This window comes from Haemaphysalis longicornis, unplaced genomic scaffold, assembly GCF_048455015.1.
Source record: "Haemaphysalis longicornis isolate Haplotype H1 unplaced genomic scaffold, Haemaphysalis longicornis Haplotype H1 scaffold_1, whole genome shotgun sequence".
NCBI classification, from domain to species: Eukaryota; Metazoa; Arthropoda; class Arachnida; order Ixodida; family Ixodidae; genus Haemaphysalis; species Haemaphysalis longicornis.
The window spans coordinates 353,067,285-353,085,711 of NW_027526203.1; the positions used below are offsets into that span (position 1 = coordinate 353,067,285).

Consider the following 18,427-nt stretch of genomic DNA (forward strand, 5'->3'; position numbering starts at 1 on the left):
TACATTTGTCTGTATGCGAAATGAAAAACGATATTTAAAAACTTGTCCCCAGCTAAAGAAGTTTGAATCGCAGGCTTTTCCGTTCCTTTATGTGTTTTTTTTTTTTTTAATGCAACGGTTTATTTTGCACAAATGCGCCACCTGTTGGGATAGACGATAGGTAGAATCTGGCTTCACGTTGTGGAGGTGGGAAGTTCGATTTTCCCTGGGCGTGATTTTTTGGGGAGGGGGGGGGGGGGGGGGGGCGTATTCGGAAACTGAAATCAAATATTTTGGCAGAACAAACACCCCTGACTCAGTCAGAAGCGTCAAAGCTCTTTCACTGGGTCTGTTTACTGAGCGCTGCCGTTGATTCTGGGCATGGGGGCTCAGTTAGCCACTCTGAGAGCAACCTAGCGACGGCGGGCGGCGTGTCTTTAAAATTTTCAAAATAATGTTTAGAAATACATATACAATTTAACCTTGTTTAAATACTTGTGTTAAAAGGTTTTGAATACGTAAATAAACGTTTCAGCAGTTACAGTAGCTGCTAGGTTTGCAGGTCACGTGACGGACACATATTGTAGTGTCAAGTTTCGACACTACGAACCGCCACCCTTCCGATTTCAGGAAGTTTGCTGCCAAATTCAAATTATTTCCGCCAGTTTGTTTAGAAATTGCTTGTGGTTACCGGGCTAAATAAAACGCCGGCTTTCATACGAGTTAGAGAACATATACGCGACAAAAATCGGTTGTCTGTCCCTTTAAAGAAGGCAGAAAACAATGCCACTTTAGTAACATGCAATCTGCCAATCATTAAAAACTATAGAAAGACTTCCTCCTATGCGAAAGACTGGTCTTTCCTAGGGGCCCTGTGGAGTCGTTTGGCACACGCATGGCTAAGTCTTGGTGGTCGGCCATGCAGTTACATTTCCGCTTTGTAAATACTGGGTGAAAACCCCTAAATGCTTACAAATGTAACCTTTTCTGCCCAACCCTGTTATAACAATTACTAGATATAGACCGTTCCATTGGGCCAGGGGGAAATGTACTCTCGCACTCGGCAGTCGCAGCGTGCGGGCCGGGCCGCCTTTCCCCCTCTGTGGAGTGTGCGCACCGATCACGGTGGGCCTGGCGGGGCTGCTGCTTTGCCTTTGACTATGCTTTGTAGGCATCGTGCGGGCGGGTTTACCACTAATTTACGCATTATTTTAATGAAATGATGCTAATAAGTGAGTCAGACTGGCAGCTTCTGAGTTGCGCACTTTAAAGCACACAAGATTTTTGGCAATGTTGTTCTGCTGAGCTCTTTCTGTACACCTATACTTTGGAGTAGTGGCAGAAAATTCTTCTACCTTCTTTTCAAACTAAAATGGGTCACTGAAACTTGCCTGTGCCGCAGATGGTATTTGTTTAGTTCCATCTCCACCGCTGCTGCGGTCACATTGCGGCATACCCAGCTCCAAGTATTACGTGGGCTCATCTTGGCGATTTTCACAGTGACTACTACCTCCCTAGGTTGTCCCTTTACCCAGCCAATCTGAGGGAAGGGAAGGGAGGGGGGGGGGGGGGGGGGGGGGGGGAAGGTGGCTACTGAAGAAGAATCAGTCTCCCTTCTTTCCCCATCCCCGACTCGGGCAAAATAAAGCTGTTCACTCACTCACTCCAGCCAAGGGTTCAGTTTATTACCCAAATGTGATGTCTCTTTGTCGCCAACATCAAACTAAGCAACTCAAAAGCGAACGCTTGAATGGTTGCTGAGCGGTGGACGCTTAATAAGTCCTTATATGACGCTCTTTAGGAACCGTGTTGTATATTTTATTTGTGCTGTATATTAGTTGCACGGCTAAATTTTGCTGCAGGGCAGGTTGGAATTCTAGAGAGAGAGGAAGTTTTGTTATGTTCGCGGCAGTGGTGGCTGAGGTTGAGGTGTTGAACACAAACTATGTAACATGCCAAATACTTACTAAGTTCACCCAAAACTGCCTGCATTGCACCCTGGAGGGATATGAAGCCAGAAGTCGGCTACACTGACACCCGCTTCTGATTGTTGGCCGTGGGCGCCGAGCGTATCACAGATCGTTTTAACAAACATCAGTTTCCGCAGTAAAGCGACCAAAATACTCGCTATACGCGATCCTGGGCACACACGCGCAAACCAAAAAAATTGTGAACGAAGTATTGCAAACATATGCTCGACACTGCATCATTTACCCACCATGGACCACGCTATCTCGAGGCAAATTTCGGCTCCACCGCGGCCCCAAAAGCCGCCAATTTAAGCCAGATCGCTTAAAGTGGTCATACGCAACAACTTTCCCATTTTAATTTAAGTTTATTACGAAAAAGAACGTACAACGCGCTACAACGAAAATTCAGAGACGCCGCTGGCGCCCATGCGCCGCGGAGCAAATGCCCAAGCCAGCGAATCGGCCAACTACCAGAGGGCGCTGCGCACGCAAGATGGCGGCGCCCTCGTTGGAACGGTCTATACCAATGGCTTTTTTGTGCCAGTTCAATATTGTTATAAGTGGGTTGGACTGTGGTTGTCTGCTGATACGTGGTACTTTTCTTTTCTTTGCTGCTAAAACTTGCCATTTACGTTACAGTTAATGGCATTACTCTTTTGCAGTGGAGAGATGCCAATCCGGAAAGCCTTATGGACTCAAAGTTAAGGTGTGTCTTCGAAATGCCCTCTGAGGCCACTCCCCAAGTGAGTTTCAGCTGTGGTTGAACAAATCTACCTAGTGTGACATTACAGCAGCCATTTTAATCTGCAGTTGTACAGTTTGACTAAGGGCTGCTGGGTGTTTCTACCTGGAGCATAGAGTTCTAACATACAGATTACAAAGCACACTGACTTTTTTCTTTCCTTGGCCTTAGAATGCTTCCTGTAGATGGGTGTGTGTAGGGAGAATTAAGGGGGGGGGGGTTCAATTTGTAACTGCAGTGGCTGCCTTGGGTAAGCACACAACCTGGCTAAGTGCTTTCATGTTGCTGCACAAGGTGCTGGGCCATCATGTGAGCAAGTTAATTTTTAACTCTTTCTAGTTTTGGAACATTTTGCAGCCCATCTAAAACTTCGACTAGCAGTCCATTCCTTTTGCTCTTACTAAAGTAATGTAAATATGTATTCGTTTTTTGTTGTATTTGGGGTGGAAGGCACTCGGCAGATAGGAGCACCTACCCTTTAGGCCGCCTACAAATACTGATGGGGCAGTTCCTTAGGTGTGTGTGCCGCACCCCTTCTGGTGAATTGGTGTACACCGTGAGTACTTGCACCTGTGCGGTATTTCTGGGCAGGGGCACGGAGATGTAACATGTCCTTTAATGCTTGAAAGGTGATGAAACTTGGGCAGAGGGCAAGACAAAGCATGCCACTAGAGGGGTTGTGGTAGTGGCTGCAGTAGTATTAGGGCTCAAAGTTTAGTAGTGCTGCAATGATTGGCTGTGGAAGATGCAACAGTCCATTCTTGTGTGAACTTCGGTGTTTCAAAATATAAGGTGTGGGTACAACAAGCTGATAGGCTTATTTGTTGGGTTTATTGGGCTTCGCAGCAGCTTTAGACTTTGCCTTTGCAACTAAATGGCACTTGTAACCTATAGCCATGTTACAGTGTGTTTGTCAGGCAACAACGGTCTGCCTACCGTATTTACTCGCATAATTTGCTCACTTTTTCGCAAATTTAGAGCTTCAAAAAGGAAGCGCGCAAATTGCGCCGGATAAGTGGTCCTATGAGGAATTAACTTTAACAGAAAATGAAGTGTGATAGCACAAGTGAATACTTGTTTATTTACACAGCACATACTTTTGACCAGTTGGCCCCCGCGGTGGCTCAGTGGCTAAGGCGTTGTGCTGCTGAGCCCAAGGTCGCGGGTTCAATACCCGGCTGCGGCAGCCACTTTTCTGATGGAGGCAAAAAAGCAAATGTATTCGAGGTTTCGGCACACGTTAAAGAACCCCAGGTGGTCAAAATTAATCCCGAACCTTCCACTCTGGCGCGCCTCATCGCCTGTGTAGTGTTGGCGCAATAAACCTCCTAATCATCATGCTTTGACCAGTCAAATCCAGTTGTGGTCTAATCCAAATCGCTGATCGAGAAGTCCGGCTCAGAGCTGTCATCACAGCCACCATCCCTGCCCTCCCAACGTGCATCGTCCGTGGTTCTGTTGTGCGCGTTCAGCATGCCCGTTTTCTTGAAGCTGTGCTCCATGATGCTGGGCGAGACCAGGTCCCATGCTGCCACGATCCACTCAAAGACCATCTCCAGGTTCGGTCTCTTTATCCTCCCAATGGGAGTGAGCCCATTCTCTCCGCTGGCCATCCACTCCAGTGTTTATGCTACCGGGGATAACAGCAAGGCTGGTCTGCGTGTTGCACAACTTCTTCACGTTCTCCACAAGATGCCATTTGAAGCTGTTGAGCACCAACAGCGATGGCAGTTGCAGCAAAGCCCCTGGTCTCTTGCCTCAGACGTCGATCCAGTCCTGCATTGTCGGCTCCTCGTTCGTCAACCCGTTTTGTGTGCAGATATGAATGCGGTCTCCAAGCTTCAATTTGGGCACTCTTGAAGATGACAAAGGGCGAGAGTTTGCCACCATCCACTGACTTGGCAAGCGTCACTGTGCAGCGTTGTTTTTTGCAGCCGGTGGTCTTGATGGGCGCGGACGATATGCCTTTCTCACTCACCGTGACATTGGGCAGCAAGTCGAGCGTCAGCGGCGTTTTGTTGGCGTTCCCAATCTTGGACATGACGAAGTTTCGGCGTAATCCGATCACAAAGTGGGGAAATAACACAATCTTCTGCTCGTAGCCATGTGGTAACTGCTGGCAGAGGGTTGTTCTCTGTCTGAGAGACAGCTGGTGGTGTCTCGTGAAGCGCGTCACCCAGCCTCTGCTCGCCTTGAATGTCTCGGCAGGAACCCCTTTCTCGTGTGCCATCTTCCTTGCCTCAAACTGCAGCATCTCGCACAACACGGCAAGACAGGATGGCCTCATCTGTCAAAAATGCTTTAACAGCTCTTATTCCACGGCAGAAAACTTTCCTTGCTTTGGTCCCCAAAACGCCCTCTTTCCAGGTTTGGTATTTTGGAGTGAACCCTTCTGCTTCCTCCAATACCGTACGTGGCTCTCGTTCAGGTTGAAGTGCTTTGCGGTGGCATGTTTCCTTGTTTTCCAAATATGAACGCGAAAGAAGGATTCTGTTGGAGTGCGTACGCAGGAAAAAGAAACAGAGGATTCCGTCGCAGCGCGGATGCGGGAAAGGAGAGGCGGCAAGGCTTGGGCGATACCACGGCAGAGCCCTCGCGCACCTCCTATGCAGAAGTTAGTGCTTCTGACTGTGCGTCAGCCTTTGGGTGTGTTGTGTGTGAGCTCGTGGTGGAAGAGAAAGAAAAGGAGGGTGGAGGCACGCGATCGAGCAGTTCCAACTCCCCGTGGAAAGGGTGAGAGAAGGGGCCTCTGTGCGGGGATGTTCCTCCACGTCTCTGCTCAGTCAAGCAAGATTCGCACTACAAACGAGGAGGCCCGCGGAGGCAGATGGATGTGTGCCATCAACAGAAGCATCACCAGATGGTCTAGCTTGGTGGCGCATCCACACATGCGGAGTGAATATCAGACGACAGCGTGGAGGAAAGCTGCTCTTGATGGCCCACAGCACCCCCAAGCACCAAGGTGTGCTTCTCCCTCTTCTCCCGACAACAGCAGCGCCAGCAGCGATGTTCCAACCGTTGCCCGCACTTGTCATTTCCACTAGTAACTTTACCAACTCTCGTTGGTAAAGTTACCCTTGCACCTGCTACAACCTAAAGCATAGTGACCGCAGTGCCAAAAACGGGTTCTATTCTGCGCGGAGGTCCGCCACGGTTGACCAAAAAGGTGGGGTGGCATTTTCTTTCCCGTACCATCAGCAGATGATCCCTGCTAAGGGGTGGAGCCTAAGCTCATCATGTGAGTGGGCTCTGTGGGGCCAGAAAGGCAGGTTTTTTTCTGTTGTGTGAATCCTGCTTCATGGAGGGGCGGTGAGGAGGAAAGAAGGAAGAGACTATGCATGTACTACTGCGCTCCCATGCGCCATGCTGCCGCGCTGTCGTCCAAAGCGTGTGAGCATGTGCTGATGGGTTGTCTCAGTCGAATAGGGGAGCACAAAATGTGAGAGTAAAATTTTTTTCTGTAAGCCTGGATTAAACTTAAGGGGGCGCAAATTATGCGAGTAATTATGGTATTGTCTAGTTTCTGCTGTCTTAACATCAATGTTCGGTATTCCTTTACTTATGTCACATTATAAGGGCAGTCAGTACAAAAGTACATGTCAACAGTGTGTCTAACCTGCATATGTTGTAGAAAAAAAAATGTATGGAAACTTGTTAGCTTGCATTTTGGCTTTTGGACTGAAAAAGTGTGTACCGCTATTTTAGAAACCTGCGTTTTGAAGCCTTGGTCTTGAGCGAGATGGCTTGTTTGTAAGCGGTACTGAATACATTAAATTTCATGATCTGTTAGCCGGTCACACAAGTTATCACGTTGTTGCAGGGGCCAATTGTGTGCAGTGGACCCGTTACAAGAACTGATCCGCACTAGTACAGTACAGACAAGATGCCATGGGTGTCATCGTAGTTGTAACCAAGCAAATAGATGTTTAGCAACGATGGTTTTTCAAGTGGCGCACCACTGGTAGTGCCATCACAAAGTGAGCGTATAGGTGGCTGTGGGCACCTGTTGAGCAATGTTTGGCTAGCGTAATTCCATAATCACCTTCACCACCACGCAGTTGTCAAGGGGTCGCTGTACAGGCAGTTGCGTTAAGGCAGCACTTGAATTGGCGGCCTCGACAAAAGTGAAACAGCGCTGCCTCTGCGCTTTCTCCAACCTCTCAGAACCGCACCTGAAGTGGCCATGCGTGCTTGCCACCTCTTGGTTCCTGCCCCCTTTGTGCACTCTTGCTGGTGGGCTGTGCTAATGCTAGCCTCTGCTTTTTTCTAACGGCTCGGAACCTAGTCTAGAACTTCTCATGGGGGAATCACAATGGTCGAGTTGAGTCTTTGTTATGCTGAGCTAACATCGCCATTTTCCCAGCACAACTGTTTGTTATACAGCAGTTACAGCTAGACGCAAGCTGGCTTTTCTGCATGGCATGCTCCCAAACATGATGGCCCTTGCGGTGCACGACGCAGACCAAGCACGCATGCATTGGTTCCATGCAGTTTTCAGGGATGGCCCAGTTTTTGGTGCCAGGTTCAGTGCCACAGTACGAGTATTGCAGAAAAGCTGGAAATTTTTGCATGGGCTCTTTTGCCAGCCACTCCCACGTGCTGCTGCGATGAGCACTCTAGTGTAACCTTAAGCTCGTGCCCTGTGCAGGAGTCCTTTTTGGAGCTGTTCTTGGGTGTTGCCCACACACAGTCTTTAGGTGCATGTATGTTTGCCATGCATTTTGAAGCCTCGTAGTTGGACTCCAGGCAGCAAAGGCGGGAGAAGCAGTTGTATCCTGCAAGTGTTTCGTTGAGGGCTATTAGTTCATGCAAAATGGGTGAAGGTTTTGCTTGGCAAACTGTGTCTCATGGTGTTTGGACTAGCAGTGGTCATCTATTGCAAAAATGGGAGCATTAGTGTTTACTGCGTGACACACAGGGAACCTGATCTAGCCATGTGGTCAGCATCTATCTAGCGGGTTGAGCGATTGCACTGGCCTCCTTTGTAAGCATCTGTTCTGGCACTCGTAATGCTTGCTGTTCGTAGGTACGCTCGACATATCAGCTGCTGGTTTGTACTGCTAGTGCTTAGTCAGTTGGCATCGTTGAGGTGTAATGGCATTTGTTGCATTGCATGTAAGGCTTTGCCAGCCTGCACAGTGGTCCATAACGTCCAAGCACTGAATAGCATGCATTAAGAGAGTCTGTTGTCTCGTCACACTTTTCTAGAGAACGGTAACTAAATATTAGTTAGGTTATTTTTTTTAAAGGGGCCACGAAGATGAAATACAGCTTTGTTTAGTTTGAAAGAACCAGCCTTTGGCAACTTCCTCAGCTCCAGTCCAGCCACGGAAGACACTTTTTAGCTGAAAAAATGCAAGAAATATATAAAACCTTCTTAATTTCGTGCTACGGTGATGTAATATGGGCAGGATTGACATGATTGGGCCAGTATGAAAATATGTTTGAGTGTTTTGCCTACACGTTAGTATTCACTTGACAAGATAAAATGGAACTAGAGGCCCCACTACTCTTGCCCAGTCGTGTTTCTTGGCGGTGGCTTAGGTTGGAGAGTAGCTGGGGAGTCGGCACCGCTTGGTATGTTTCTCCTTCGTATTTGTTTGAAGTTCAAAGACTGGTATCGGGAGAAGCAAGCAGTCTTTTCAGTTAACCAAACTTGCATTTTGTCTTCATGGCCCCTTTACGCATAGGCAGCAGCACCACAGCAGCAAAAGTGTTAAATTGAGGAAACATCCGACACGACCACTTATTGGAAACCATTGCTGGTTTACGATTCTGGCTGGAGTGGCCTTTATTTGACCCCTGCTGCAAGGATGTGTTGCTTCCATTCACACTCTGCTTCCGGGCTTCTGGTCAAAGGCTGCAGTGCTTAGAGGCCCTTTTCAGGGTCATAGTTGGTGAGACAATCAGTGCAATGCAAAGTTTCATGACCAAAGTCATTGCAGGACAGACTGTACTGCATTCCTATTGTCTGGCATTTTTATGTTCTCAATGCGAAGGCAGAAATTTCTGTATATTTTGCGGGGACTACAAGCACACACTTTCCCTGCAGTACAACAGTTCTTGCGAAGTTGCGTAATGGCTGCTGTTAACCATTAGTCCAAAACAGGCGGCCAGCACAGAGCTGCCTTGCTCTCAGTGGATGCTAGCCTTTAGGAGGCTGTGAGTGTGCATGTGTTGTGTGGCCCGCCTCCCTTCCCTCTCCCTGGGCCGAACTGTTTTCCCCCCTTTTCCCGTAGAATAACCTAGACGTGAGCACGTCCCATGGGGACGAGAAAGGAGCTGCCCCTAAGCCAGACAGTGCCCAAAAATCCCCCAAGGTGAGTTTCTCCCGGGTGCCCCCCTTTCACTGCCCTTTCGGTGCGATTTGCGCTTGTATGCGAGGCTTTACAGGCACCTGTTGTACTGTCCAGCCTTTCCCCCCACGTTAGCAGTAAGCCATATCGGACTGGTTGCTAAGGTGCAGAAATTGGTTACATCCAGTTTCTTTTCTAAAGGCAGTGGCTGAGCACCTTAAAGGAGCGAGCCATGAAGAGAAAACACAAGTTTGGTTCATTCAAAAGATTGTCTCGTTAGAATCATACTGACACCACTTTTAACGTAAACTTCGCTCAAATAAGCTACATAATTAGGAAAAACGGGAATGGTCATGCGACCCACCAGCTCATTTCCCGCAACAGAACCTATGATGTCAGATGAGCTAAGCTCTGTGATTGGCGGAGGCTGGCAGAAGCAGACGCAAATTAGGTAGAGCTTACAAACTAGGCGAACGAGCGATTTGCGCTTAAATTTAGGGCACATTCTTTACAAAGCAATAAGAATGATGGGACAAACAGTGGAAGTTACGAAAGCACATGTAAACATAGAAGTACTGATGCGTTCTGCTGTTCGTACTGCGCACAGCATGCTTGGTTTAGCTGCACAGCCCTACGGGGCTTGGGGTTGTCTCAGACGACACTGGCCGATTGACGCAAGCAACGGTGTCTTACGTGACCCCATTTGTCGAGCGAGCACTGTTTCAGGGAACGAATATTTTCTCCCAGAACAAAAACAAGCCAGGTTTAAATGCGGGCAAAAACAAACCAAACGCTTGCCACGGTATGGTGGCGCCATCTAGGTTACGGAACGTAAGGAAACGCGGGAACAAACAAACACGTCTGTACAGGGTGGAGACAACCTTTGAACGGTCCCGTGCCGCCGCAATTGGGCCAACGGGCTCAACGCGTTATTCTTTTCGTTTCCCACGAGACCTAGCAACGCGAAACAGACAATATGATTCAAACTTCCAGTAAACCGCGCTGCGGCGATAATTTTAGCGCGGTTTTGACACAATGACTTGCTTCGGCGGCGAGCGAGCAACCGAAAATGGCGGCGCCAGCGTATACGTGTCTCTACCCTGTACGGCGGATGCGTGAATGAAGGTACTCTAGGCTGCAGAGCGGTCGGTTCCTGTGATGTCATTTGGGACCACGAAAACGCACGATTGAGCGGGAAAATCAAAATTTTAACCTAAATTGTTTAATTTCTCAGTGAATAAAGCGCCGTTTGTATCCGGACAAGCGCTGGGGGCACTATAAAACACGAAATCTTTCGAATAAAACCAACTTGCATTTTCTCTTCATGGCTCCTTTAATGATAAAGGTTTGTATTGGATTTCTGCTGAGTGAGGAAGGGGGGGAGCAGGGAGTGGTCAGTGACCCTGTCATCTTGGGCACGCTGCCTCTATTATCTCATCTACTGCACCACAAGAATGTTCAGCTGTCGGCCATTGCCCTATAACTGTGAGAAAGAAAATTCATCCACTTACATTATCTTCTCTTCTACAGAGTACGTCTGCAAAGCCAAAAGCGAGAATAGAAGCTAGAGAAGTTAGCATGACCAAGGGCAGATATGCTTGGTTTCTCGAATCAAGGGTTTTACAAAAGCACATATGTTTATACAGTCACTTCATTAATTTGAACTACAGTGTATCGAAATACAGTATAAATATTTACGATATAATGCTATTTGAAGAGATTTCTTAGCTCATATTTTGGCGTATTCAAGCTGCCATTATTGAAATGCACCCGCCGGTAATGTAGGTTTTTGTCATTGTTTTTTAAGGGGTGGACTGCTGTTAGCTGCATGAGTGACCAAGCGGTAGGCCTCTTTGTTAACTCTCAGTTATGTATCTTCCCACGCTCTTTCTTGCTGTCCACGGGCTTGTCATGGTGTGGCGGTTAGTGCCCAAGCTAAAAGGCCAGTCTTTGCAGGTGGCAAATCTTCTTTGAACTAACTGTTGCACACTTGATGGGTTTTTTTTTCTCCCGTTCGACTAGGTACCGCTGTGTCTGGGGCCAATGGGCCAGTTCAAATTGCCTATAGCTTAAGCTATGCGACTTGGAATTGCACTATTAATGTAGGTCAAAACCGGTGTGCTATTTCTCAAGCTCCAAGCAGTGGCTGGATGAAACGGGCAGTTGTGCCAGTCTCGTACCAGCAGCCCCTGTGTGGTCAGAGTGGCCCAGCTGTTCAGGGCTGGGCCACAGCGAGTGAAACTTGCTGCATGGTGGCTGGCGTAATGCTGTAGGCCTCTGTTGCACCGTGTGTTACATAGTGCATTTAACAGTGCTTGCATGTCGCCACGGCTGTTAATAGGTGAACTGCTTGTAAAGTTGCAGGCAGCCAAAGCTTAATTCCTGCGGTGTTTCTAATCGAAGTGCAGAAAAGTGTTTCAAACTGGCTTTTTTTTTTTTTTTTGTGCGTGTGTACTGTGCAGTTATAAAGCAACATGAATGCATGATGCAAGAACTTGATTCTATGCAGTTAGAATGCACTCCTGAAAAAAAAAAAATCAAGGAATGTGTGAAAACTACATACGGGATATAAAGAGGCAATTTCTATTGAAGCTGACCGTGCCAAAAGCTTTCCCACTAAATAACTCTGGGGTGTCAACTAGCAGTGTAGTTAACGAGGGCGCTTTTATTTTAATTTTGGGAGCGTGATTGCATGCATTCCTTTTGCCACGTTTTCTACATGGCCCACGCTGAAGTGGTGACGAAAGAGGGTTCGCCCGGTGTGCGGGCAAAAGGTTTCCTGCTCTGCTCCCTGGTTGTTGTCCTGTCCCACCATTGCCAGGCCGTAGCTACCAAGTGCTCGTATCTAGGCCAAGCCAAGCCATACAAATGTCATGGATTGGCCTAGATGCACGCTGGCTCAGTACGCGTAGTGCTGTGTTCCGTGCTTCTTCTCTGTATCCCTGTCTGTCTGCTGTGCCCCTTTAAGACGAATGTGCCGGGGGCCTTAATTTGTGCATTTCTATAGTGCTGTGGGTGGAAGAAGCCTTGAGACACTTTATATATATTTTTTTTATTTCAACACTGCATTTTTTTAAAGGGATCATGAAGACAAAATACAAGTTTGGTTCATTAGAAATATTTCTTTGTCCCGACAACAATGATACCAATGTTATTGCAAACTTCAAACAAATAACGGAGATATCGAAGAAAACGTGAAGCAGTGGCAACTCCCTAGCCACTTTCCGGCAACTTTACTGTAACGTCACAGAATCTGGTTTGTGTCTTGGCAGCCGCTGAACTAGCTCATCGCTAAGACTGGATGATTGTAGTGGAGCCTCTAGTTTTGTTGATTGCTACACTTGAGTGCTAACGTGAAGTTAACATGCTGAAAATTGCTTTTAGTGTTGGCCCCTACGATGTCACTCCTGCCCATAACACGTCATCGTAGCGCAAAATTTGAGTTTTTTAATACTTCTGCATTCTTCTTAGTTAGTCTTTTGTGGCTTGCATGGAGCTGAGTGAGGTACTGAAACCTAGCTCTTTCAAATTAAGCAGAGTTGTATTTTGTCTTTGTGGCCTCTTTAACCCTTTGAGGGTCGAATTTTTTCGTCAAATGCGACCCCCCAGGGTTGATTTTTTTATTGCTGATTTAAATTCTTCTAATGAATCGTATTTCGAGAAAAAATTATCGTAATTTTTTTAGGGTGACCATAAAGTGACAAAAAAATTGTTTGTGTTGTTACATACTTAGGGTTTATTCATGGGTAACACAAGAAAAATTCTAAATGAAAACGAGAGAGTAACAAGCTAGCACCTTTTGAGTGAATCGAAATCAGATAGACATCAGTTTCGCGGGCGCAAAAAGCGGTAAGCGCCCGGTGGACGATACCAAAACCAGCCGCTGCGCCCGCGCGCGTGGCCAGATGCGTGAGCGATAGACTGCGCACCGCTCCTAAAAAATACAAAAAAAAAAAGGAGAAAAGAGCCTCATCAGTTTCGCAGGCGCCCTTGGTCTGTAGCAGGCGCAAGAAGCGAGAGGCGTCCGGTGGGCATAAAGGGCTTTAGGTGGGCGGTACCCAGCGTGCCCCCTCGTTACCGAATTTGCAAGCGATAGCCGGCGCGCCGCTGAAGTAAATCATTAAAAAATAAAAAAAAAAGAGGCATCGGCGTAAGAAAATAATCTGACGTATTTCCGCAGTGTGGCAGCACATGCCAAGCAAGAGAAGTTGGCAAAAAAGGTGCACTTTTTAAACATACAAGCGATGACGTACATGTACGTTATTGACCATTTTGAAGGTGTTTGCAGAGGACGTACATGTACGTCCGTGACCCTGAAAGGGTTAATACACTTATAAGCTATGGTGTCAAAGAAATTAATATGTGGACAATAATTACATTCGAAGAAAGCTCTATAAAATTAACTTGAGTGAGCTATTCCATATATATCACATCTTCCATGTGAACAGTTTTGCAGTTTTTCACTATAATACCTTCACCTTCCCCTTCACACCCATTTCATAAGGTTGTGGGAGATTTGACAGAGTAATGCCTTTTCCCGTTCTCCCCTAGCAATTCTGAATCGGGTGTAGTCGTGTGCTGTTGCATGTTTTGATGGGTGCTGTGAAGCTTCAGAATGCAAGTCTGAGAAGGAAGAACTGCGCCGAGTTCCAGGCCTTGCATTGAGCAGGGAAATGGGGCTTGTGTGGAGCATAATCGGCACCGAACTGCCGTGTGTAGGCTTGATCTTGTGCAGTGCGCACATGCAGGGTTGCTTTCAGATTCCCTGGCCAAGCGGCAGCGTAAGCTTGGTGCGACTAACGAGCGCTACGTTCTTCCAGACGGCTAGCAATCTGGAAGCGGACCTGAAAAAGGCAACGGAGGAATGCCGGCGGCTGCGCGAGGAAGTGGCCAACCTTCGCCAGGAAAATGCTGCCCTCAAGGTGAGTGGCCCCCGTGCGTGGGGCAACGCCTCCGCTGCTGGGTGTGCAGACCGGACGGGCAGGTCCCCAGCACGTGGTGCCATCTGCTGTTCCAGGAGGATGGCCTGAGGCAGCGAATGCAGCACACCACGGCCACGTCGGAGGCCGTGACCTCGCACGTGGCTCCCGAGGTCACCTCGCAGATGCCCCACCGCACCAAGGAGATGTCTGCCCACGCGTCCGGCATCTCCCCCTTCATGCTGACGCTCTTCGCCTTTGTCATGGTGGTCACGGGAGTGCTGGTCGGGAAGTGGCTCTTCTGATCGCTCCCGGCTGCCACTGAGAACGAGGCCCAGCGTGCCACTCCCCCTCCTCTCACCCCCCGTTCCCCCATCCACCCGCGACGACTGCCTTCTTCCCCTGCTGCTGTCGGCATTTGTGAAGACAAAATGGGGGGGAGCGGCTGATCCAGTATAGGCGCAGGCTGTTGTGGGGCCTGTAGGCAGCACTGGCAGTGTGCCCCTCTGGACACCGCTCCAATCCCCTTCCTTGGTCCCCTTCTGACTGAGTGTGTGTGGGCGGTGTGCATGCTGAAAGGCTCTTCTCTGTGTGGCAGTACTTTTAACCCGTAGCCATTCGCCAGCATGTGGGCCTTGAACTTACAAGATTCCGTCATCGATTTTTCTAATATTTTTCCTGCCTCTCCCCCCCTCCCCCCAGTGTCTGCTGCAGATTGGCCCAGTGTGTGTGTGTGTGTGTGGTCCGAAGCACAAGCAAAATTGGAGGGGTGCCCAGAGTGTGGCTGCTGTGCTCAGGCGTGTGGATGCAGTGAGCACAGCGTCCCGGCCCCAGTGCCTAGGCAGAGGCAGGCGGGAGAAGGGGAGGATGGAGTTGTGGGCAAGGACAGTGGAAGAGGAGAGGACAGAGGAGAACAGACTGGGGGCCACTGAGGGCCCTCCTGCCGCGACGCTGTTCCTTTACTGCACTAGAAGCCACAAGATGTGAAAAATAAATTCTCTTCACTAATGCACCTTTGGGGGCTGTTCCGTCACTTCAGTTAGGCTTTCTTTGCAATGTCCACCAATTCAGCATCGTGGCAAGAGCACAGTCTGTAATCGAAGTTGTAGTTTTGACAAGGCTGTGCTTTGGTACTCCATAACATTGCCTGCATTGTCCCTGTGTTAGTGAGGAGATACTAGCGAGGCCGCTCACTGTCTTCGTTTAGGGCTCTCTGAACGTGTGGCAACCTAGGCCCACGAATCGTGATCGCTTCAAGTGGCAAAGGCCATCCAAGCTGATAGCACGGCATATATGGTGATGCTTGGCCTTAGCTGCCCTTGTGTTCTCTCTTTCTATCTCTCTTCCTTATTATTATTATTTTTTGCACTGTTAGAAAATTACTAATGCTGAGGCACATAAATGAGAGATAGCGTGTAAAGTTTGGGGCTTCGTTGGGCAGCATTTTACCCTCCTCAAGATTGTTTGTGACCCTAACTAATGCAAGCTACATTGCCCAACCTTAGGGAAGGATGTGTGAATTAAGAAAGCTGAATAAAAGTGGTTGAACTTAAAATATTTGTGGCTTCAGTCTTCCTGCTAGGTGCAATGGCATTCCTTTGGCTGGAAGTAGTTGAGCTACTAGCACACTTTCTTTTTATAAGACTTGTTTGCTTTGCACACGGCAAACCGTTTTACCCAGTTTTCTGTTGTGCCTTTGCTTTTTGAATCTTGGAAAATTCGAATTGTATCAGAATTTTTGAAGTTTCAAGGCAGAACTCTAATTTGGGCATACTGTCCTGTCAGCCAATGGTTTTTAACCCCAAATGTGCGGGGGGGGGGGAGATACCTTTTAATATTGCCAGACCACCCTGGGTACATGTGTGGCGGGAAGGTTGACGGGAGCTATATTATCAAGGCAGTTTGCTTTTGTAGTTGCAGTGTCCCCATACACCATTCTGACCTTTTTTGCATCACACTTGTATTGTGCAGACAAGCTGATTTGGTAATGCGCGCTTTGTTAACCGCGGGAAATTAGCCGATTTTTTTAGGGGTCTAAGAAAATATTTTTTCTGTGATAAACATATTGGTTAGGCACGTATTGTAGTGACATAAAATGAAGATGATTCAACACCCTTTCCAATGATACCAGTTTTAATTTGTTCATAAATAATGATTGCAAAAAAAAATTGTCAAATTTTTGCCCAGGCATCAAAGAAGTAAGAACAAGGAAGTTCTGTATAACAAACCACCAGTAGCAGAAAGAATTTAGAATATACATTTTTTAGGTAAACATTTCAGAAACCCCCTCCTAGAAAAAAATGGATTTGCTCGGAACAATTTGTCAGATATCTGAAAATGCTAGCACGCATGGTGCGCGTGCCTTGTGGTGAAGCCCAACCTCTATTTCAAATTTTGCAATTTTGATATGGTTCTCTGGAAGGAATCTGGTAGTAGTAAAAACCACCTTGTCAATGATTACAGCCAGCACAAGATTCAAGGTAAGCAAGCGATGTGAAGAAAAACTCTGTGATGGATGCCTGTTGACGTTCTGATCATCGCTTATCTGTCAGAACTTCCGTCTGCCGTTTATTATCATCTTCTGACTCACTATGGTAGTCCTGCTTGCAGGAATAAGGTGCGATGCACTAGAATCATGGCCAGCAAGCTTTCACCAAGTTGCCACGCTATAGAGTTCAGCATTATGAGCCTCCTGCATTGCAGTGCCACCTAACATTTTTGAAAAGAAACAATATCAAGCCTGCTGGAGCCTTTGTCGGGATAGACAGTTTTACAAAGAGTCAACACTAGACCTCAGGAAATACCATCGTACGGAAACTATATACTGGCCGGTGGACAGCTGGTGGTGGTCAAGGTTGACTGGAAGTGCTCTCCTCGTCTGAACTGATATCCGACGACTTTGTGTTATCTTTCGACTTTCAGCTTGAAGCTATTATCGGAAAAGTAAGGCGTGGGTGAAGTGGAATAATGAGCGGCGTGCATTTTTCGAGGAACAGTAGCGGGCGATAGAGGCACCATGGCAAATCTGCTTGAAGTTGGGTAACGGTGTAGTAGCACCAAATATGAATTTCGCAATTCAAGAATGAAACTGAAACAGCTGGTAACTGGCTGGCAATGCTAGGTCGACTTGTTAGACATGGGGAACCTTTAGAAATAAGCTTTGGTTTGGAGATAGGGTAGCTTTATTATGCCAAACATCACTAGTGAATAGCTGGTGTAATTTTCACGTAACTATGTCCTCTCAAACCTGTCGGATTACAAAGCTGACAGCATAATTTGGTATTTCACTTGCCAGGAACCTTTTGATATAAAAAAAATTACGCCCATCTTCCCGCGAGGGAACCCTGATGTGATGCGACGCAGCAGGGGGGAGCGTTTGGACTGACGCTGATATTGGATTGCGTCAGTCCACTCGCTGAAGGGACTGTCGCTTCCATCACGTCTTCATCGGAAGATCTTGCACAGAGGTATCGTCAAGCAAAGTCAAGTGCGAGAGCGAGCGCTGGACTGATCCGGCGCCGTGCGCCCCCCCGCTTTTATTCCTGCTTTTGAAAGGAGAGGAGCCGGGGGGGGAGAGTCGCGCACATGCACACACATGCGCGCACCCAGAGCAGCGAAGCGCACACGCGCAGCTGTTATGATAATGAGACGGAGTGAGAGTGCGCACACATGCGCGCACCCAGAGCAGCGAAGCGCACACGCACAACTGTTGTTATGATAATGAGACGGAGTGAGAGTGTTGCGCACAGCTGTCGGAGAGAAGAACGGAGGAGAGTTGCGCATGTGCAGTGAGCGTGCGGACAACGCCGACGCCGGAGGGACATACCCCCGAGCAAGAGATGCGTCGCATCTAAAAAATTGATGGTAATGCAGCATAACCACGAGTGGCATGCTTTTTTGTCAAGTGCAGCAGCCATGCCCCCTTTTGTGAAAACGCGCACCTAAGCTGGCAAAAAACGCCATAAAAAATGTCAATGTTGCTGGGGCGGGAAAATTTCTTAACTGATTCTAAAAGTGCAGTGCCTAGACTAACCACTTGGGTGCATTAGGTGTACGAGAAACGACTACAACATATCGAAATCGGCAATATAAAGTATCGATCTTCGGTGATCGATTTGAATAGGCGTGGCAACGAAAGAGTTAAGAACAGTGTACGTGCTATGCAGCAAAGCCAATGTTTGCTATTGCTGCCTAGGTGTGGCATAAAGAAAATTGAAAGCAGGCCCTGCAATCCTAGTGAGCATGCCCTAATGGTTCTTCAGAACTTGTTTTATGCGTATGCATCCTTTGGCAACCCCCCTCCTAAAGTCTGTCTGTAAAAGGGGGTTCACACTGAGGGAAAAATCTATCCATTCACTCGCGACTCTGTGTATCGTGACCACACGTCACGCCTTTGTGCATAAATAAACATGAGGGGGAGCCAGCAGGTGCGCGGGTGGCACCGCTCGGGATCAGAGGCGGCCTCTGTGGGGATTTCTTTGCCGTTTCTTCCACTATGTGTCCCACTGCCGCTGACAGGTA

The 18,427-nt window shown here is 47.9% G+C and overlaps 1 protein-coding gene across 3 annotated transcripts in view; it reads left to right on the top strand.

Annotated features, from left to right (window-relative positions):
• The window catches only part of LOC144154893 (vesicle-associated membrane protein-associated protein B-like), a 34,380-nt gene extending 18,917 nt beyond the window's left edge, over nucleotides 1–15,463 (top strand). For 2 of the 3 annotated variants that reach the window (XM_077685992.1, XM_077685991.1), the window contains exons 4-7: nucleotides 2,612–2,692; nucleotides 8,931–9,011; nucleotides 13,808–13,909; nucleotides 14,005–15,463. In XM_077685992.1, coding sequence (XP_077542118.1) covers nucleotides 2,612–2,692; nucleotides 8,931–9,011; nucleotides 13,808–13,909; nucleotides 14,005–14,211 — 471 coding nt within the window. In that variant the 3' untranslated portion in view covers nucleotides 14,212–15,463. The remainder of the gene's footprint in view (nucleotides 1–2,611; nucleotides 2,693–8,930; nucleotides 9,012–13,807; nucleotides 13,910–14,004) is intronic. The other variant, XM_077685993.1, reaches the window with a different exon arrangement.
• Nucleotides 15,464–18,427: the final 2,964 nt, after the last annotated feature.